Raw genomic sequence first — 20544 nt, forward strand, 5'->3', positions numbered from 1 at the left:
TGCCCCAACTCCTGCTAGCCTGTGCTCCCAGGGAGGGCTGCACACCCTCTGTTTGGATCAAATGCTCAATAAGGTTCTTGAGTTCTGTGTCACACAGGCTCTCCTCTCCTGGCCTCCAGCCTGTCAACGTGCATCTTTAACCTCTGCGGTCTCTCTAGGTCTTTAATGCTGGAGGACTCCTGTTAGAGAAGCTGTTGGGGAGGTCAGAAGGGATCCCACAAACAAAATAGCAGAGCGTAAGCAGCACCTCACATTTGTCAGTTAAATGGAAATGCTTCAGGTAGAAAGCACACTCATGATTCTCTGTTTAGTGTCTTTAGGAAGGGTATGTCTGTCCTCCTAAATGGAATAAGATTTTAAGTATCAAACATGTGGATGGGATATTCTAATAGTCATACAACCAGAGACCACTGCGGTTTCGGAAACATCTAGGGGGCCGGCGGAGGACTGCTCTCCAGGCCCGCCCTTCATCTGAAAGACGAAGCCTTTCCTGGGATCCACTAGTGTCAACTTATTAAGGGCTTCCTGCGTGCGCCGCGTGTGGAGATCTTCAGCGCACCCTCATGCCTGCAGGGCTCCCGCTCGCCCCGGTGGGGCCCAGACTCCAGGGCCGCTCCGGGCCAGAAGGCTGCGGGTCACCGAGGGGGCGAGCGGAGGGTTCGCAGCACGGGTCCCTTCCCTCGTCCCCTGAGGTCGCGGCCAGGCGCACGCTCCCCTGCCCTGGTAGCCGCGTCCCCAGAGCTCCCGGCGTCCATATCTGTCCAGGGGGGGGGTCTCTCCCAGGCTGGGGCTTCTCCAGCGCCCACAACGGCCGAAACTCCCGCGGTTGCTGCGAACTGACAGTGCTACCGTGCGCGCCCACCAGTTCCGACAAATTTGTCCAAGCTTGGTATCCTTATCCTGTGCCACGCCCTCCCGGTGGCGTCACGGCCTTTTCTCCCAGTCCGAGGGCTGCGTGCCGCGCGGACTCGCGCACTTCCGCTGTCGGGAGGAAGGGGTGTGTGTCGCGCTTGCGCACTGGCCCTGCCGCCGGCCCGCGGCGCGTGGCGGCTGCTCTGAGTTGTGGGAGTCACAGTCCACCGGGGTCCCGGTATCGTGCAGCGCTCTCGGGTCATGTCCTGGCTCTTCGGCATCAACAAGGGCCCCAAGGGCGAAGGCGCGGGACCACCGCTGTCCTTGCCGCCTGTACAGCCTGGGGCCGAGGGCGGCGGCGAACGCGGTGCGGGAGACCGGCAGGCGCCCAAGGACAAATGGAGCAACTTCGACCCGACAGGGCTGGAGCGCGCGGCCAAGGCGGCGCGCGAGCTGGAGCACTCGCGTGAGTGCCGAGGGCGCCGGGGCGCGGGAGGTCTCGCGGGCGCCAGCCGCTGGGCCCTGTAAGCGCCTCACCGGGCGAGACTGGGTGGCTGTCGGCGGCCCCGAGCCGTCCTGCGTGCCAGGGTCCAGGCCCTGTTCCTCTTTTGCACCTTCAGCTATCGCCAGCAGGCCGGAGCAGGGGCTTCAGCGTGCAAGTGCTGGGTGCCCACCTGGGCCCTGGGCTTTGGGCACTGCCCGGCGCGTGGGATCCTTCGAACTTGCAGCCTCCACGTGGGGCAGGCCAGGGCGTGGCCAGATCCGGAGATGCTTGTGCGCGGGGTTGGTGGCAATTTTGCACTTAACAAGGAAAGCATATTTTAGTTATTTCGTTTTAACGAGAATGTAACAGATTTTGCATTTATTATTGGGAAACGTTGGCGTTTTGGTGGGTGCGGGAGCGTTTGTAAAGCCACAGGCCAGAGGGTGTTGGCCCAGCTGGTGACCTCCTTGAGCCAGTTGTGAGCAGTGACTGATACCCTCTCGAAACCCAGGGCTTTTCCCACCACCTTCTTTTCTCCTGTGGTTTTGATGATTTACACCAAAATGGCGCAATTTCATGTGCGCCAAAGTGCCAAATAAATACTGACTAAAGGAATACAGTAGTCTCAAACTTGTTTAAGAGGGTGTCCTTTTATCACTGGAAGATCCTGTAGGGAAGCCTTGGTGTGAAGTAGGTGTAGGCAGAGCCACCTTGATAATAAGGGAGAGGGCTTGGCACTTGGTGTCTCAATCCTCTGCCTTTTCCCAGGAGGCTACAAGAATGTCTTGGGCACTGGTCTCTGGGTCTGGCTGGCTGGCTCTTATAGTCCCAAAGGAATGTTCAGTGCATTCAGATTTGGTTCACAATTGTGTCACTTAAGGCCCGGCTGGGTGGACGATTTCACAGGTGATCTTTTAGTTTATCTGTTAGTTTATTAGCTGGCTGGAGTGAGGAACAAGCTTCAGGACATCTCATACCATAGCAGACTTAATCCCTGACCAAACTCAGCTGGGGGCACCTTTCTGCCCCAACTCCTGGGGGTTTTTGCCCACTTACCATACCCAGAATTTCCAAGCTGAATCTTAGTTGGTCCCTATGACAGGCAGTTACCCAGGCCTGTGGGACACAGCTGTGGGTGTGTCTGAACAAGTCTCTTGGTGTCTGTGCTTCCCTGCCCTCTGCACTATCCGACCTGCCTGGGTCCATTGCCTAGAGAGTACTTGTCCAGGCCCTCGGTTCTGGCCCAACAGATGCAACTGTGGCTGTGGCTGCTGCTGCTCCCTCAGTATCTGTTTGCATTCTCCACTTTTTTCGTTCTCCCTCTTCCTTTCCTTTTTTTTTTTTGGCAGTACTATTGATTAAACTCAGGGCCTTGTACCCTTTAGACAAGTGCTTTACCACTGAGCTGCATCCCCAGATCTTTTATTTCATTCTGAGGCAGGGTCTTGATAGGCTGCTCAGGTTTACCTTGAATTTGGGATGCTCTGCCTCAGCCTCTGCGAGCATCTTGTACTCTGCGTTTGTATTCTCACCACCCTTCCTGGCTCCATGATGGCTATGTTTCTCCCCAGCCCTTCTTCCCAGGGTGCCTCATGCCTGTCTGCTTGTCAGCCCCTTTGCCAGGCACCCTCTTTGAAGGCTCCCGGCTCATAAGCCTCCTGTTCACCCAGATTCATGCGGTCCCCTGGGCTTTGCCACAGGGTCTACTATGTTTTGGCCTAAGCCTCTGTATTGACCCCACTGCCTTCTCCCAAGCCAACAGGAACTGTCCTCAATGGTCCTCTGCACAGTCTGACTACCTTCTTTGTTCCTCAAAGCCCAACCTAGTGATACCTTGTTTCCAGTGTCTGCCCAGATCTTCTGGGTTCTTTCTTAGATGCCAGCTTGGTTTATGGACCTAAAGTCTTTTGTATGCCCCAGACCATGTCTCAGACATCCCACCAGGGTGGGTGCTTGAGTGTTGTGGGAGACAAAGCTGCTGGTACAGAACCGTCTTAGGTGGTGAGCTACTGTCAGGCCTAGGTTGTGACTCGGGAGTTTACATGGATACCGGTCCTGTGCTGAGGTTTTCCTTCTTTTATTCTCCAAGGAGAACTATAATTGCTTCACTGTCAGGAGAGGAAACGGCCTCAATGAAGTTAACAGAGAGGGTGGGTGTGACAGTGCATGCCTATATTCCCGTAATCACAGCATAACGTGTACTAGTTGCAGCTTACTCTGAAGACTTCAGAGCAACTCAGAGGCTGAGGCAGGAGGATGGCAAGTTCAAGGCCAGTCCTGGCAACTGAGCAAGACTTTGTCTCAAAAAATAAAAAGGGCTGAGGATGTGGCTTGGTTGAAGAGCACCCTGGGTTCAGTCCCCAGCACCAAAACAAGAAAAGTAGGCAGCATGTGGGGATAGAAGGAATTCGACGGGCCAAAGAGCAAGCCAAGGTCACTGTGGCATCGGGGGTTTCATTTGTCCCTTTTCTTGCCTGTGTGTGTTTGATAGCAGATTCATGGTCATAGGTATGGGAAGCTTAAGAAAAATGTGTAATATGAATAACTAAAGGCCACTCTAGCCAAAGCCCGCATTCTGCCCACTTGGGAAATGCCTGCTGTTTTGGCCTGCTCTGAATGGGTGTGGGGTGGCCTTTCTGCGGTAACTCTACAAAGGTGATAGATCCTTGGGGATGAGACCAGGGCCTTGTGCCAGGCTTTCTTGGGGACAGGGCAGCAGCCTTGAAAGCAGGGGTGTGCAAGGTCTGGCCAGGATTGAGGGCAGGCAGGTAAGGCAGGACTGGGAAGTAGACAGGAGCACTTCAGGCTGAGGCATGCGGTGGCTTCTCAGAAAGCCCCTTGACATTAGTGGGTGCTTGCCCACTGGCCACAGCCACATTGTGTCTTGATTTCCTCTGTCTGACACCCCACAGGCCACGCCAAGGAGGCACTGAGTCTCGCACAGATGCAGGAGCAGACGCTACAGTTGGAGCAACAGTCTAAGCTCAAGGTGAGAGGGCCTAGAGGAGACGGCAGGTGCAGATGCCAGCTTGGGCGCTCCTTCAGGAAGGAAGCAGGGGAGGCCAAGATGGGGCCTCGGGTGTGGCTGAGTCCCCACAGCAGAGTCCCCTGAAAGAGCGGGTATAAGGCGAGGGGCTACTGGTCTACGTGAGGGCAGGGGGTCTTTCTTGGAATTCTTAGCTTCATTCTGTGCACTTGGTGGGACTCAGCATCCTTTCATGCATGTAAGCTGGAGAAGGCTCTGCTTTTAGCCCCTGGCTGCTATGGAGTAGTCATGGTATAAGCCTGGGGGAGGGTGATGTGTCCCTGTGGGACCGATCATTTGTATCTGGTTTGGTCTTGCTCCCTGGAGGCCTTTCCAGATGTTTTCTGGTGCTTCTCTGCTGGGTCTGGGTTCCTTCAAGGCCTGAGCTCAGGTAGGGGTATTAGTCCAGGCTGCGTTTCCAGAAGTGCACAGACCAGCTGGGTGTGCCACTGAAGCCACTGCCCCAGAGCCCTGCAGCTTGAGGAAGAGGGCTGCAGGGAGCCTTCAGCCTCTAGCCAGGTATCCTAAGTGGCCCTGTTCTACAGGAGTATGAGGCTGCTGTGGAGCAGCTGAAGAGTGAGCAGATCCGTGTGCAGGCTGAGGAAAGGAGGAAGACCCTGAGTGAAGAGACCCGGCAGCACCAGGCCGTAAGGGCACAAGCGGTCATTCATACCAGGAGGCCTGGGGTGACCAGGAGAGGGAGTAGGGTGCAGCTTTGGATCTCTCTTTCACTAGCCAACCAAGGATTTACTGGGTGTCAGCTGTTACCCTTGTAACACCTTGGAATACCCTTGTGCAAACACCCAAAGCCCGTAGATCCCTCCACACTGAGCTCCCCCCCCCCCCCGCCAGCACATCTGATTTTCTGTGGGAGGTAGGCAGCTCACCTGAAGCCCCAGCCCCTGGTCGAGGCTGTCGAGGCTGGTTTATCCAGCTAAGGTGTGTCCTCATCGTTCCTTCCTCTCTAGAGGGCCCAGTACCAGGACAAGCTGGCCCGGCAACGCTACGAGGACCAGCTGAAGCAGCAGGTGAGCAGGGCACATCTCCCTGAGGGGCCTGCTGTCCTGGAGGTCAGCAGCTTCATGGGCTGCTAGTCAGGCTAGTCCATGGATGGGAGAGCACATGGTTAGTCCTGGGGACCTTTGTTCAGATGCACACAGGCACAGGTGTGGGCACAGAGGTGGGCTTTCCAGGGGCTTTGAGGCTCTTGCCCAGGAGGCCTAACCCAGGGGCTCTGGCTAACCAGGAGGTCAGTGAGGGACTGAGTAGAGTCGGGCAGACCAAAACCTGGGTGCCACTCTCCCCCTGTGGGTACTGGCACCCTGCTGTTGGTGTCAGTTTCTGTGAGTCCTGGCAGCCGTGCTGCCCCAGGAGGCCTGTGTCAGGTCATAGAGGCTGTGAGCCCCTCTGGTGAACGCCCAGTTTCTCTGGCTCGGAGCAGCTGCAGCCTGTAGGCTTGGTGTCACTGCTTTCTGGTTCTGAAAGCTTCTCCCTTCTCTGTGGCTTCTTCTCAGCAACTTCTCAATGAGGAGAACTTACGGAAGCAAGAGGAGTCTGTGCAGAAGCAGGAAGCCATGCGGCGAGGTAAGGGTCACGCTGGGGTGGAGGAGGCTCCCGGAAGAAGGAGTCCACTGGTGGGGGGTGGCTCTGTGGGTCCCTCAGTCCCTCAGAAGCATCTTAACAGCGTGCCAAGAGTCCCAGTTTAGGCCAGCATCCCAAGCCTGGGCTCTGCAGTGCATCAGGCAGTCCAGATTCTTGTTCTCGTGGGTGGGGCTGCTCTCAGTAGAGGCCCCTCTGCAGCCTGGCCGCGTGCCTCTCCAAAGGGTGCTGACACTGGTTTGCCTGGGTGGGAATCCGTGTTTACCACCCTGTGGAAGCTGCATTTATGAGTGGGCCATGGTGTCAGCGTTGCACGCACGTGTGTCCAGAAGAAAGGACTATTATTTCCTGTCTCTGTGGGCCAGGGGGACCTGAAGCCACCATGTGGGTTTCGCTTTGTCGTGGCTATGGGCATTTCCCCCAGGCGCTGCACAGAAGGGCACTTGGCTGTGTCCCGTGGGTCTGGCCACACGACAGCTGGTCTCGGCGTCAGTCGGCTTGCCCTGTGATCCTCTGTGCTTCATCTTGTTTCCTTAAGTGTGCACAATCCTTAGAAGGATGGCCTGGTCATGGGGTTCCCTTGCTTGCTGGAGCTGGACCCCAGGCGGGTCTTTTCGCTGAACTCTATACTGTTCCTGGATCACTTTTGCTGAGGTCTGTGTGTTGGCCTTGTGGGCAGAGGCTGGCTCTGCCAGGCTGAACCCTGCTGTCCTGCCTTTTCTGGGGCAGCCACTGTGGAGCGGGAGATGGAGCTGCGGCACAAAAACGAGATGCTGCGCGTGGAGGCAGAGGCCCGGGCGCGGGCCAGGGCCGAGCGGGAGAATGCGGACATCACCCGGGAGCAGATCCGTTTGAAGGCTGCTGAGCACCGCCAGACCATTCTGGAGTCCATCAGGTGAGCATTCAGCAGGAGCCCTGGCTGTGTGGTGCTGGCCGTGGGATGCCCCTCTAAGGTCACTAGCTGGGGTCATCATGCTGGTGGGGTTTCTCTGCCCCTGTGTTTCAGGGCTTGCCTCTGAGAGTATAGGAAGCTGCGGGGGAGTGTCGCCCTTGACCTTCTCCAGCTCTGTGTCCAGGTCCCACATCCCTTCCCATCATGTGGCTGTTCTCCCCCAACAGGACGGCTGGCACCTTGTTTGGTGAAGGATTCCGTGCCTTTGTGACAGACTGGGACAAAGTGACAGCCACGGTAGGCATCATGCATCCCCAGAGGTGTGCCTGGCAGGCATCTCTGGGTGTTCTGGGGGGCCCTCTGGTGTGCTGCAACTCTGTGCCTGCTGACAGGGTGGAGCACCTGGTGCTCGGGGCGTGTTGGAGCTGGAGCAAGGCCCGGGGCTGCCTCTGCTTGTACTGCTGCCGCCGTTGCTCCTGTTCCTCCTCAGCCAGGGAGAGGAGGTGCAGCTAGATGAGAGGGAGCCTTTTTGGATCGATTTTAAGCGATTTGGTCTTCTTTTTTTTTTCCCCCTCTAGCAAAATACCAAAGCTGGGTAACTTATAAAGAGGTTTATTGGCTTCAGATTCTGGTGCTGCTAGGGTCCAAATGACATACTACTGGCCTCCTGGCCAGGGCCCACTGGCTAGGACACAATGTAGCAGAGAAGTGGAAAGGGAACCAACCAGTCCCCCACAGAAGGGTTGGGCACAGGGGGTGGCCTTGCTTTATGATGTCCTGCTCTGGAGAGAACTGATAGTCTGTCCAGGAGACACTGATCCATTCCTGATGCTGAGCCCCCGACCTCATGACTCTCTCCTAGGCCCCGCCTCTTTTTTTGGTTCTGGGGATTGAACCCAGGAGTACTTTAGACCACTGAGCTGTACCCTCAATCCTTTTTTTTTTTTTTTTAAACTTTATTTTTTTTGTTGTTATTTTTATGTGGTGCTAAGGATTGAACCCAGTGCGTCACTCGTGCTAGGCAAGTGCTCTGCCACTGAGCCACAACCCTGGCCCCTTCTCAATCCCTTTTTAAATTGTTAAGTTGCTTAAGGCCTTGCTAAGTGGCTGAGGCTGGCCTTGAACTTACGATCCTCTTGGCTCAGCCTCTCCATTCACTGGGATTACAAGTGTGGCCACCACTCCTGGGTTAGCTCCCACCTCTTAAAGGTTCTGCCCCTTCCCCTCCGTGGACAGGACCAGGCCCCCAGCATGTGCTCCTGGGCACAAGCATCCAGCCCTGGCAGTGCCATGTTTGAGGCTTTGGAAGACTGGAGGACTGGAGCTGGCTTTGCAGCATCCTGAAAGGATGTGACTAGAACTTTCTTTCTGGCACCATTTTTTTTTTTTTTTTTTAAATACTGGGATTGAACCCCAGGCACTTTACTACTAAGTCGCATCCCTAGTGTGTTTTCGTATTTTGTTTTGAGAGGACCTTTGCCAAGTTGCCCAGGCTGGCCTTGACCGTGTGAGCCTCCTGTCTCAGCCTCCCGAGTTGTTGATGTGTTCCCCCATACCTGGCTCTTCCTGGCAGCTTTTGCAGAATGGGCCTACCTACTTCCACTGGGCAGGGACTCTGATGCTGAGCGGTGGACGGCTGCTGCTTCCTCACACCGTCTCTAAGGGCTTTTCAGTGTAGCAGGGGTTGATCACCCAGGGAAGCACTCGTTGGAGTGCGGTCTGGCTGGCATGGCTGTGGGTCCACAGTCATAGGGCCTGGCTGAGGCCAGCCTTGCCCACTCAGCTGGGACTGCACAGATGCAGTGCTGTCTGTTGAGGAAAGAAGCCCTTCTTTTCTTCTGTGACTTGTGTTTTGGCACTTGCAGCGTTGGGGTGGAACCCAGGGCCTCGTGTCTGCTGGGCCAGCTCTGCCTGAGCCCCGGTTAGGAGGTACCTTCTTACCATGTTGTGAAGTAAGGGAGCTCCCAGTAAGCTGGTTGTTGACTGGTGTGTGTATGTGTGCGTGTGCATGATATGGATTAGTCATTTGGGGTTAGTCTTGTTTTCTAGGAGTAAACTTATAACATTTTCATTGGGCAGAAAAGCAGTGGAGGCTGTGGCCGTGATAGGCACCTGGCGCTATAAGGCTGTCCTCAGCCTGCAGCCTCAGGGTCAGAGGAGTTGCAGTGCAGGTCACAGAGAACACAGCTCTGAGAAAGGTTGGGGTGAAGAGCGTTCTGATCTGACTGTTCCAGGCACTCGAGCACTGGCTGTTAGGGAGCAGGGCTGAGGCTGGGCCGGGCCTGTTAGGGACCCAGGAGGTACAGGCTGCTGACGGGCGTGCTGCCTGCTTCTCTGTTCCAGGTGGCTGGGCTGACACTGCTGGCTGTCGGGGTCTATTCAGCGAAGAATGCAACTGCCGTTGCTGGCCGCTATGTGGAGGCGCGGCTGGGGAAGCCGTCCCTGGTGAGGGAAACCTCCCGCATATCGGTGCTGGATGCTCTGAGGCACCCTGTGCAGGTATGGCTGCAGTGGGCACCTGCCCCCTAGAGCTCTGTGTCCTTGTCAGGCCTCTTCCCACGATTGGCAAGTGCTGCCTACATCACACACCATCATCTTTCCCTCCCTTGTGCCCAAGCAGCATCTGCTTCCCCCTGCGGAGGGTTCTCCCAGTCTGAACTCGCCTTCAGGCCCTGTTGTGTCAGTGTGGTGCTGCAGGCTGGGTGACCAGCACCCCAGGGCACCGCTGGCTCTGTACGAACCCTGGGCCCCAGTGCCTGTCTTGCTTGGGAAGGAGGCAGTTCATGGAGCCTCCTGCTCCTGGGCCTGTCCTCCAAATGGGTTGCGCCCAGATCTCCTCCATTCATTCTGGGCAGGTGGATAAGAAAATAAGTTTCAGTGAAGGATCCACAGATCACCCCAAACCCCCAGCAGATGCCATGTGTCCCAGGGTCTGGCTTCCCAGCTCCGAGAATGAGGTCCTTGCATGTCTGCATCTCTGCTCCCCCAGGTTAGCAGGCGGCTCCTCAGCAAGCCCCAGGATGCACTGGAGGGTGTCATTCTCAGTGTAAGTCAGTCACCATGGGTGGGGTGGGTCGGGGTGGGCTATGAGGTCCTGCAGAAGTCAGCAGAGCTGGGCCCACGGGTCTCCTGTTGATGGCCTTTGGCTTCTGAAATACACTTTGCTAGCTAGAGCCAGCCTGTATTCAGCTAGTCCAAACTAGCCCCCGGGGAGTAGACTGCAGCATAGTGTACACATGCCCGCCCCCAAGGATGTCTCCAAACACACTTCCCCCGACAGCCCAGCCTGGAGGCCCGGGTGCGGGACATTGCCATAGCAACAAGGAACACCAAGAGGAACAAAAGCCTGTACAGGAACATCCTGATGTACGGGCCGCCAGGCACTGGCAAGACACTGTTTGCCAAGGTAAGAACACCCACTGCAGGGGCACCGTCAGTGTGAGGAGGCCCGTTCTTTCTGCAGGTAGGTGCCCCATTTGTGACCCCCAAGCCTCTCAGCACCACTGTGATGCTCAGCACCAGTGCTTCTTGTGGGGCTTTTCAGGCGCCAGAGTGGCTGGTGGGCTGTGGGCTTTGCAGAGGGTGTATAACATCTGTGCTCTCTCCTTCCTGCACCCCTTCTGCCCAGAAACTGGCGCTGCACTCAGGCATGGACTACGCCATCATGACAGGCGGGGACGTGGCCCCCATGGGGCGGGAGGGTGTCACCGCCATGCACAAGGTCTTCGACTGGGCCAACACCAGCCGGCGAGGGTGAGAGTGTACCCCTTGCGCAGGTCCCTGGTCCCCAGGCCATTGGCCACCCCGGGGATGCTGTTCTATAAAGCGGCCGTGTTCACCACTCCACCTCCAGAGCTGGGAAGCAACTCTTTCAGGTTGCTGGTACCCACTGTCCCCTGGTGTTCTGCCCTCCATGCTGTGCAGGTCACAAGCAGCCTCTAGCCTCTGAGCAGTGGGGACTTGTCAGAGGGTCTGTCTAGAGCGGAGGGTCCGTCAGCATGCTGAGGATGGGCTGTTGGTCTTTCCCCTCCAGTTCGAAGGGGCTACTGGTTAGAGATTAGAGAAGTGAGGGGTGAGCTCAGGTGGGGAGGGTCTGCCCCACACAGGTGCTCCATTGAGTGTGTGTGCTGGTGGTGTGCATGCGTGCAGGTGGTGTTCCTACGTGAACCTCCTGAAAGCCATCTGAGGCCATGACCCCTCAGCAGGATAGTCTGGCGGTGGCGTGGTCAGCCCTACTAGTCGCCCCAGGCGTGCCCCCTTCTTCTGTCCCCTGGACTTGCACCTTCCCTGGCTGCTCGGGCGGGCCCTGCACCAGGCCCTGCACCCGCTCCTCTGGAAGCTGCAGGCAGCCTGCGCAGGTTTCCCCTGGCCTTGCTGCGTGGCTCTACTGGATGCGTGTTAGAGGTCCTGGTGGGTAGAGCCTGTGGCCCTGGGGCTGTCTTGTGGGTTCAAGCATCCACTCGTGTGGCACGCTCTTGTTCACAGCCTCCTGCTCTTTGTGGATGAAGCAGACGCCTTTCTTAGGAAGAGAGCCACAGTGAGTTCCCTGGGTGCGTCCCTGGCCATGTGAGGATGCTGGGCACTCTGGGCATTTGCAGCTGGAGCCAAGAGCAATTTTGTGGTGACGTGGTCAATCAGGACCCTGGCTGTGCCAAGCACATGTGCCACCACTGAGTGCCCCAGCCCTCTTAGCATTTTTGAGGGCTTGAAGTGCAGTTCCAGCTTTCAGACGGGGTTGAGCCCACACTTGCCCTGCAGGAGTGGCCTGCAGAACCCTCCCCACTTCTCAGGCTTATGACCAACACCAAAGCCTTCCCTCTGCAGGAGAAGATCAGTGAAGACCTCAGGGCTGCCCTCAACGCCTTCCTGCACAGGACTGGCCAGCATAGCAGCAAGTGAGCCCCTGACCTCCCCTTGCCCTGGGCAGAGTACCTGCAGCATTGTCACCCTTGGCCTCACAAGGGAAGTGGGGGCACTGCCCAGGCATGCCTACTGCTAACGGCTAGGGTCCAGAGTCCAGCACTTGGTGCCTGGGCAGCTGTCAGGGCTGTTCTTGACACCCCTGTCTGGGAAGGGCAGCAAGTGTCACAGAGAAACCATACCAGGTTCTGCCAGGCAGGGCCACCAACTCACATGACCCCTCCCACCCTTTGGCTTCCAATCTTCCACTTGACTTCGAGGGAGGCAAAGCTGAGACCCCCGTTGTGGCTGGCGTCCCTCAGGATTTCAGGAGGCTCACCAGGGGCATAGGTGGGCACTTTGGGTGGGAGCGAGGGCAGGAGCAGTTCCCACGTATCCTGGATGGAGCACAGGACCTTGGCCTCCAGAGGGATTCGGGGCCCAGGGCAGCCTCCAGGCCTCAAAGAGAGGTCTCACTTGGAGGAGCTTCTTGGGCTGTTCCAGAGGTACGTCAGCCTGGGTGCTGTGTTCCCACACACCTTTCCAAGTCCCCTCGTCCTGTTCCTTGCTCACTGGTCACAAAGCATTCTCAGACGCCTGCTAGCTGGGGCTGCTGTTTGAGCCCGGATGCTCTGAGGCAAGCTGAGGTTCCTGCCAGGCCCAGTCAAGATCCCCGTCCCCAGCCTGGCCAGGCATCTGCTGGACACCATGGCCTGGTTTGCCCAGCAGAGTGAGGCTTTCAGCAAGAGGGAACAAGTGTCCTGCTGGTGCTGCCTGTTGGTCTGGGATCTGTACTGGAGAAGCCCACTGGGGCGAGAACAGGAACGCGGACACCGCAGCTGGGGCCTGCACTGTGCAGGGGGCCTTGCTGGGGGCTCCCAGGGTTTCCTGGTTGAAGTGCCAGCCAGGGTGGGTGCAGCTCAGCAGTACAGTCCTGGCCTCCCACGCATGGGTCCCTGGGCTCAGCCCCCAGGTGCCAAGTGGTTCTTCCGGAGGTTTCCCTGAGGAGCAAGAAGCCCTCTGCCTGCCGCCTTCAGCCCGTGTGCCTGTTGCCTGCAGGTTCATGCTGGTCCTGGCCAGCAACCAGCCTGAGGACTTCGACTGGGCTGTCAGTGACCGCATTGATGAGATGGTCTGCTTCCACCTGCCGCGGCTCGAGGAGCGGGAGCGCCTGGTGAGGATGTATTTTGACAAGTTTGTTCTTAAGCCAGCCACAGAAGGAAAGCAGTAAGTGTCCAGGCCCGCTTGCCACCCTCTTGCCATCTGCTGTCAGCAGCCACCCCATCCCTCCTACCTTTGGGCATGTCCAGCAGGTTCCACCTCCTGGTGGCATTTCCATTCCCCTGGGGTCTTGTGGCCATTGGTGGGGTCCTGTTCGGACCAGGCATCCTTGGGATGGTTCCCTGGGGCCCTGGGATACGCAGCTCTGTTGTGGGGTCGTTGGCCCTTTTCTCCAGCCCCTTTTTACTTGAGGGCAGCAGCCGATCTATCTAGTGTCCACTTTACACGCTTACCTTCCCATTATTTGAAGCACCCGGGTCACTTGGGAGCTTTAGGGAAAATGCTGGGCCCTGGGGAGAGGCTAAACTCTGCTCCCTGAGCCTTACTCCAAAGCCCTTGTGCCTGCTGAGGAGAGGGGTGGTCATGGCAGTCCATGGCTGACCAAGTGGCCTAGCCAGATGATCAAGTCCAGCTGCCTGTACACCGTGCTGCTCCCAAGAGCTGCTCAGAGGGGCCCTGAGCCTCGTGGGTGGGGTGTGGCTCTCCATGACTGTCAGATGCTGGGTGCAGGGCGAAGCCACTGGGCAAAGCCTGCCTGGTGGCAAGGCCCTGGCTCTCCCTGCTCCCCTTTCTGTTGCATCCAGGACGTTCCCCGTCAGCTGAGGCTGCTCTGCCTTCAGCCTCTCCAGGGGCCTAGGCTGGCAGCGCCTGGCTCCAGGTCCTTCCATGTCCTGACCTGAATCCTTCCTGCCCACCCCCTCACCTTCTGCAGCCTGGTGGGCTGGCTTCTGGACTGCTGCTGGCCAGGCCCCACCTCCTCCTGGCCCAGGCAGCATGACCTCATTTCTCTACCTCTTGCACAATGGCCACTCTACCTTTGGCCAAGGTGACATTGCTGGAAACATGGAAGGTGCAGCCTCCCCATGCTGTTCGCTGCCCTTCCAGGACCCTGCCTGCACTCCACTGGCTAAGTGTTTGGAGTGGCACCTGCTGCTTGGCTGTTTGGTGTGCAGATGTGGGCTGGGTCTGGAGTGGGTGGAAAGTGGGGGTGTAGGGGTGCAGTGCCCCAGCCTGGCCCCATAGCAGGTTAGCCAGGAGGATCCGGGTGTTGGCAGATCCTGGCTTATGTTCAGAGGAGCAGCCAAGGGGTGCCCAGGACAGCCCATGATTCTGGTATGAGGTGGGCGGCCTTGATGCCCGTCTCCCTAGTCTGTGCCGTGTGCAGCCCTGGCTGGCTGGGCACCACCTGAGACCTCTTCCTACAGGCGTCTGAAACTGGCCCAGTTTGACTACAGCAGGAAGTGCTCAGAGGTCGCCCAGCTGACGGAGGGTATGTCGGGCCGTGAGATCGCCCAGCTGGCCGTAGCCTGGCAGGTGAGTGGAGCTCTTGGGCTCTGAGGCCTATGGAGGGTGTGGCCCCTGCTCTACTCCCCCTCACCAGGGGCTGCTCCCCCATTGGCTCATCCTGTCTGGGCTGCATTGGAAGGGCTTGTGAACACAGAACACATCATCCTAGGGAAGGCCAGGGTGCCCGGGCGGACGTACGGGAGGCTCTGAGGCAGGTGGGGGCCGAGGGGCTGTTCACCTAGCCCGTCAGGTGGGGAGCTGGACAGATTCTGAGCACCTACTTCAGGTGGAACCTCACAGCCACCTGCTGTGCATGAGCCCTCTTGAGGTTCTGCTTTTCCCGACAGGTCAGCTGCAGAGTGGGGGCAGGTGTGTGGGCTATGTGTGGCTCAGGGCTCACAGGGCAGGGTGCCCCCCGTTAACCCCGGCTCAGCTCCCGCAGTGCTGGGAGCACCTGGAGATCACAGCCTCTGGTGGCTGCTGAGAAAGCCGTGGTGGGTGCCATGCCCACCTGGTCACCTCTGTGCAAGAGGTTAGCTAGAGAGACATCTGCTTCCATCAGGGTGCTCAGCTGCTCTTACAGATAAGACCACCTCCGGGTCTAGCCAGCTGAGGGCTGTGCTGTGGGACGTACTGTGGTCGACAAACCAGAGACCAGAGTACTCGGCAGGGTGCAGGTGGCACCATGGCACCACGTTGTGTTCCCGGTTCTGAGGCTGTGGTCTGTCCCCCAGAGCAGCGCCTGAGGCCTGCAAGGGCCACATCCTGGTGTGTCCTTGGGGGTGGTGAGCGGCTCTTGGGGTGTCTTCTGGTGGCACTGACTTGGGGGCAAGCTCGCAGCCTCATTCACTTCCACGACTCCTCCAAGGCCCAGGCTCCAAATGCAGGCCCCGAGGCCTGTGTGATCATGGTCATCGTGGCCTGGGGAGGGTCATCTGGCAGAGGGTGACCTGGCATGCTGCTGTGGCCCGTGTTGTAGGAGCAGCTCACCACACCGGACGGCTGTCCACAGAGGCAGCCCTGGGGCGCCAAAGCTCAGCTCGGTGTGTGTGAAGTGAGTCCTGCGTCCTGCCTCTGCACTTACCCTCAGGTTCACCAACCCGGCACCATCTTGACGGGCGCAGGCCTATGGCATCTGCTGGGGCCATCACTGCTGTGCATTGCTGGAACTTCCTGTCCTCCCAGATGGAAGCCCTATGCCCTCTGACCTCTCACTCCCCCTCATCCCCAGCTGCTAGGCAGCCCCCCTTTCTTTTCCTCATCTTCTCCCAGCTGGCGGAGGGTACTCAGGAGCCGGCTTTCCGTTCTCTACCCCAGAGTGGAGCTGCTGGGCTGGGCCGGGCCATGTGGCAGCGCCCACAGACTACCTTCTCTGGGGCCTTGGTCTCTCCCCAAGCTCATCAGCATTTGGTGTTCCCCCCCGCCCCCGACCCTTTGTACTTTGAGACAGGGTCTTGCTAAGTTACTGAGGCTGGCCTGGAACTTGGGATCCTTCTGCCTCTGCCTCCCGAGTCACTTGGGTACCAGGCGTGGCCACTGCCTGTCAGGGTTGCCCTGTGGGCCTCGGGGTGTGAGCTGTGACAACCAGGACTTCTGTGGTTGCCTCGTGGTCTGCGGGAGCTGGTTTCCAGGACAGTCAGCCTCCCATGGCCACGTCTCTGCACCCATGGGCTGGGCCGGGTCTCAGTGCTGGAGACGGCGTGTATGCTGGGCAGTGTGGGTCTTCCCAGTGCTGGTGCCTGAACAGGAGGCCGCAGCACCCCTGCGTTCAGTGTGTGGCCACACTGCGGGTGTCCTGCCTCCTCAGGGCCTGGTGTGCCCACAGTTGCCAGGGCAGCTCTGCCCTGTGCTGGTGGCCCTGGTGTTCATTCATCCAGGGCTTGACCTGGGTGCTCTGTCCCTCAGCCACACTCCTCTTCCTTCTCTTTTTTATTTTGAGGTGGTTTTGCTGACTTGCTGAGGGATTCTCTAAGCTGCTCAGATTGGCCTCTAACTTGGTACCTCCTGCCTGGGTCTCCCCAGTTGATGGGATTATAGGCATGGCTGTGGCTTGGGCTTCCTCTCTGGGTGGCGTGGGGGCACCACAGAGCTGCTTCAGTTGCTCTTCCCTGGTCACCAGCATCCTTTTTGGTGCTTAGTCGCCACCTGTGCCTGTTTGAAGACATGTCTCTTCAGGTCCCCTGCCCACTTGGGATCGGGTGGCCGTGTTCAGTCTTGGCTGTTGGGGTACTCTGGGTCTCAGCCCCTCCCCCGCTGTTCAGGGCACACCTTTCATCTGCTCTGGTGAGTGCTGGAGAGGCCGACTCTCGCTCTGCTGCCTTTGGCTCGTCCAGGACGATGCCAAGTCCAGTCTGTCGGACTCCCGCCGTCACTGTGTTCTTCCTTTTTAGGGGGAGGTCCCAGCGGCTGCACCAGAGGTGCTGTTAACACTGAGCTGCATCCCCAGCCCTCTCGTTCTTCTATTTTGAGACAGGGTCTGTGTATTTCTGAGGCTGGCTTTGAACTAGCAGTCTTCTGGTACCACTGTGGCCACTCCTGCCCTGTGGTTTTCCCCTGGGGTTTATAGTTCTGGTCTTTTTCTTTGGTGCATAACTGGCAAGAATGCAGGGCTTTGTGCACAGCAGCCAAGCGCTCTGGCACAGAGCTGTACCCCAGCTCTGGCTTTGTGAGGGCGTGAGTTGGACGTGCAGCCTCGTGTCGTTGGCTGCGGATACCCAGTTTTCCAAGCGTCCGTTTTGAGAAGACCGCCCTTTCCTCACAGAGGGGTCTTCACAGTAAGGAAGAGGATCTTGGGTTCAAAGCCAGCCAGAGCAACTCAACAAGACCCTGTCTCAAAAGAAAGATACTTGAGCAGCTCTAGGTTTAAAAATGTTTATTTTTTAGTTAGAAACAGTATATTTATTTGTTTTTATGTGTGCTGAGGATTGGACCCACGGCCTCGCACGTGCTAGGCGAGCACTCTACCGCTGAGCCACAAACCCAGCCCCTTTGTTTTTTATTTTGAGACAGGGTCTTGCTAAGAGGCCCAGGCTGGCCTCAAACCTGAGTCCTCTGGCCTCAGCCTGAGCTCCGCACCTGGCTGTTTGCACCACCTCCTGTGTTCTTCAGTCCCATTTGGTGGTATTGTGCGGTTTTCCCGTAAAGGTTTTCATCTCCTTGATTAATTCCTAAGCATTTTATTCCTTTTTATATTTGTATAAATGGAATTACTTCCTTTTGGAATTTCTGTCAGGGTGCAGAACTGCAGCTGCTGTGTGTGTTGACCTTGTGTCCTGATAGTTCTGATGGGTTGGTTTTTAGGACACATCTGCGGGCGAGTGCATGTGTGCAGGATGGTGCTGGGCGGGAGCCCTCGCAGGAGCTGGGGCTGTGTGGTCTCAGTGGCCCCCAAGCCCTGCCACCCATAGGGTCACAGCGTCTGGGAGCAGAAGCAACTGGCTTCTTTCTCTCTGGCTCAGCCCACTCTTCTTGCCCAGTTGCCAGGGAGGGCTCCAGTGCTGTGCTGTGGAGGGGCTCAGTGGTGGTGTGCCGGCCTGCCTTGGGGGAGCTGGCAGGCTCCTGACCTGTGCTCCCACTGTGTTGAGAAGTCTCTTTCTGTACCTCTCTGTGGGGTGTTTTTATTAGGAAAGGGAGGCTGAGGCAGGAGGATGGCAGGTTCCAGGCCAGCCTAGGCCACTTGGTGGCATCCCGCCTCAAAGTACAAGATAAAAAGTGTTAGGATGTGGCTCAGTGGTGGAGCATCCCCGCCACCTCAGGACCGCAAGGAGGGAGCTGGCCAAGTGCCACGTGTTGGCCCTGCTTTGGCTTCTGCTGTGTGCGTGACAGTGTTCCCACGGGAACACCCTTGCATCCCTGGGGCCATGCCCACTGGTCTGCCGCTGCTGGCCTGCTGCACCCCTGGGTGTCTTTGGCCCAGGTGTCAGGGTGGCACTGGTCTTGAGGAAGGAGTCAGCAGGGACCCTCCTTGTCAGCATCCCACGTGGCCGCACTTCTTCTCCATTTCGCTTCATTGTTCCTTCTTTTTCCCCTCCTCCATACTAGGGATCAGACCCCGGGCACTTAACCACCGGGCTGCTTCCCCAGCCCTTTTCAAAACTTTGTAATTTAGAGACAGGGGCTTGCTATGGTGTGGTGAACACGTGATCCTCCTGCCTCAGCCTCCCGAGTGACTGGGATTCTAGGTGTGGCCACTGCACCTGGCTTGTTTGTTCGTCTCTGAGACAGGGTCTCACCGTGTTGTTCGGGCTGCCTGGAACTCCTGGCCTCCTGCCTCGGCCTCCTGCCTTGGCCGCTGCAGGCATGCGCTTCTGTACCCTGGTGAACGTGTCTCTTGGGCCAGTATAGACTCGAAGGAAGTCAGGACAGCAGCGTGACTTGTGCTGCCGTCTGTCCTACCGTGCAGCAGGTCCCTGCCTTGGGTGAAGCATGGTCGCTGTGTCCTGCCACGCAGCAGGCTCCATGCTGAGCAGGGCTGGGCTGTGCCCTGTCCACCTGCCAGTCTCATGTGCAGCTTCCACCTTACCTTCTGCTCCCTCCCCAACTTGGTGGTCTGGCTTCAAGGTGGGGTCTGCTCCCGCAGCAGGTGGAGGTGAGGCAGGGGCCCTGTGCACTCCGGCCCTCGTGGCACCATGCAGTCACGGCCCCACAAGCGCCAGCCAAGCACGCCTGCCCCTGGGGGGAATCCAGTGTCTGGGAGGAGGGCCCAGGCTGTGGGTGAGGGTCCCACTCAGGTGGCCTGGAGGCAGGATTCCCTGCTTGGGACTGCCCTGAGTTTCCTCCAGGCACCCCAGCTCCCCTTCCCTCCCGAGCACAGTGCGGTGAGGTCCCTGCACCCTGGCCTGACCCCTCAGCCGAGCCGCCGCACCCTGGGGCCCACCGACCCTTTTGGTGCTTCTAGAGCTATTGTTGCCGGCGAGCTGCAGCCTCAGCCACCCAAGTGCAGTGACTACGGCGACGCCATTGACCCCTGCTGGCTGGACCCCCGTGATGTCCTTAGGATAGGGAGTGCAGGAGTGGCAGCCTGTCCAGAGGTGACCACTCAGGGTTCCCCTGTGTGCCCAGAGTCGCCTGCGGGTTTCGCATTTGTTCTGCCTGGGAGGGGCTTGTGGGTCAGCCGGGTGTGTGTCTCAGAGCACAGAGGCCGTGCTGGGATGTGCAGAGCCCCTGTAGACATGGGTCAGGCCACACTGGGGCCCTTGGGAGGCCACTGCAGAGTGAGTTGCCCCTGTGCAGGCTGCTGGCCTCTTTCCTGCAGGCCATGGCGTATGCCTCTGAGGATGGGGTGCTCACCGAGGCCATGATGGACGCCCGGGTCCAGGATGCCATCCAGCAGCACCAGCAGAAGATGCAGTGGCTGACTCTGGAGGGCCCCAGGCCCCAGGTTGGCGAGTCCCCGCACCTGAGTCCACAGCAGGCCAGCTAGGCTGGAACGCCTGGCCCACCCTCTGGGAAGTGCAGCCACGCGGCCTGCAGTGCCTTCCCACCAGCTCCCCTTCAGCCTTGGCCCCAAGTCTGCCCTTCTGCCAGGGGTGCTGGCTGGGGGAGGGTTGGGCCTCCAAGGCGAGCTGGGTACCCAAGGCTGGGGGCTACAGCCTGGCCAGCAGGACCGGGGCCTGTGGGGACCAGAGGGGCAGTGAGGTCACTGGCTCAGCCTTGGCCTGGATGCTGCCCTGCACATGTTTGTGCCAAGAATTAGCCCAGCCCTGACCTAGTGGGGTGGATCCAGAGCCAGATAGCCACCGGTCCATGACGTCTGGTGCTCCAAGCTGCTGCCCCCTCCAGCAGGCGGGGGGCCCTTCTTTCCAAAATCTAATAAAACTGACTGACCCTTGCTGTGTGTCTCATGGTTGATATGAGGGGCGGGCTGTGGGGGCCCCTCTGCAGCCCTTGGGGTTTCAGGTGACGGAAGAGGCAGAGGCTGGAGCTTTCTGGAGAGTTTACTGGCCAGGCAGGGTGGGCTTCACAGTGAGGTGCTGGGGTGCCCAGGCCCCACCCTTATTGATAGCTGCCGAGGGCCTGTCCTCCCTCCTGTACCACTCTCAGTCGCACACGCCCCATGCACATGCTCCCGTGTGCTGACGGCGTAGTCCCTGGCGCCTCCCCCCACTCCAGACCAAACGGACGGACGGACGGATGGATGGACGGACAACACAGTGCACAGGAAACAGCAGCTTTCAATCAGATGTGGCCTGAGTCCAGTCCTGACCCTGGCCAGACCTGTCCCTG

General features: G+C 58.4%; 1 protein-coding gene across 4 annotated transcripts; it reads left to right on the top strand.

The window, feature by feature from the left end:
- The first annotated feature begins 1002 nt into the window (after positions 1 to 1002).
- On the top strand, positions 1003 to 20149 carry LOC114102205 (ATPase family AAA domain-containing protein 3A). 4 transcript variants are annotated; one of them, XR_011708707.1, is made up of 17 exons: positions 1003 to 1318; positions 4249 to 4325; positions 4907 to 5008; positions 5330 to 5389; positions 5876 to 5945; positions 6690 to 6855; positions 7080 to 7149; positions 9196 to 9351; positions 9842 to 9898; positions 10133 to 10258; positions 10481 to 10605; positions 11338 to 11389; positions 11677 to 11747; positions 12811 to 12978; positions 14238 to 14346; positions 19217 to 19349; positions 19574 to 19658. XR_011708707.1 is itself a non-coding variant. In XM_027947502.3 (16 exons), the coding sequence occupies exons 1-16, from the start codon at positions 1114 to 1116 to the stop codon at positions 19739 to 19741; spliced, it is 1782 nt and encodes a 593-aa protein (XP_027803303.1). In that variant the 5' UTR covers positions 1003 to 1113; the 3' UTR covers positions 19742 to 20149. The 4 variants fall into 4 exon arrangements, 2 of the variants coding, with proteins under 2 accessions (XP_027803303.1, XP_027803304.1); XR_011708706.1 differs by lacking the exon at positions 19574 to 19658 and adding an exon at positions 19459 to 19567 and having other exon boundaries at positions 19217 to 19419; XM_027947502.3 differs by lacking the exon at positions 19217 to 19349 and having other exon boundaries at positions 19574 to 20149.
- The last annotated feature ends 395 nt before the right edge of the window (positions 20150 to 20544 follow it).

The sequence above is a fragment of the Marmota flaviventris genome, chromosome 10 (assembly GCF_047511675.1).
Source record: "Marmota flaviventris isolate mMarFla1 chromosome 10, mMarFla1.hap1, whole genome shotgun sequence".
Classification (NCBI taxonomy): domain Eukaryota; kingdom Metazoa; phylum Chordata; class Mammalia; order Rodentia; family Sciuridae; genus Marmota; species Marmota flaviventris.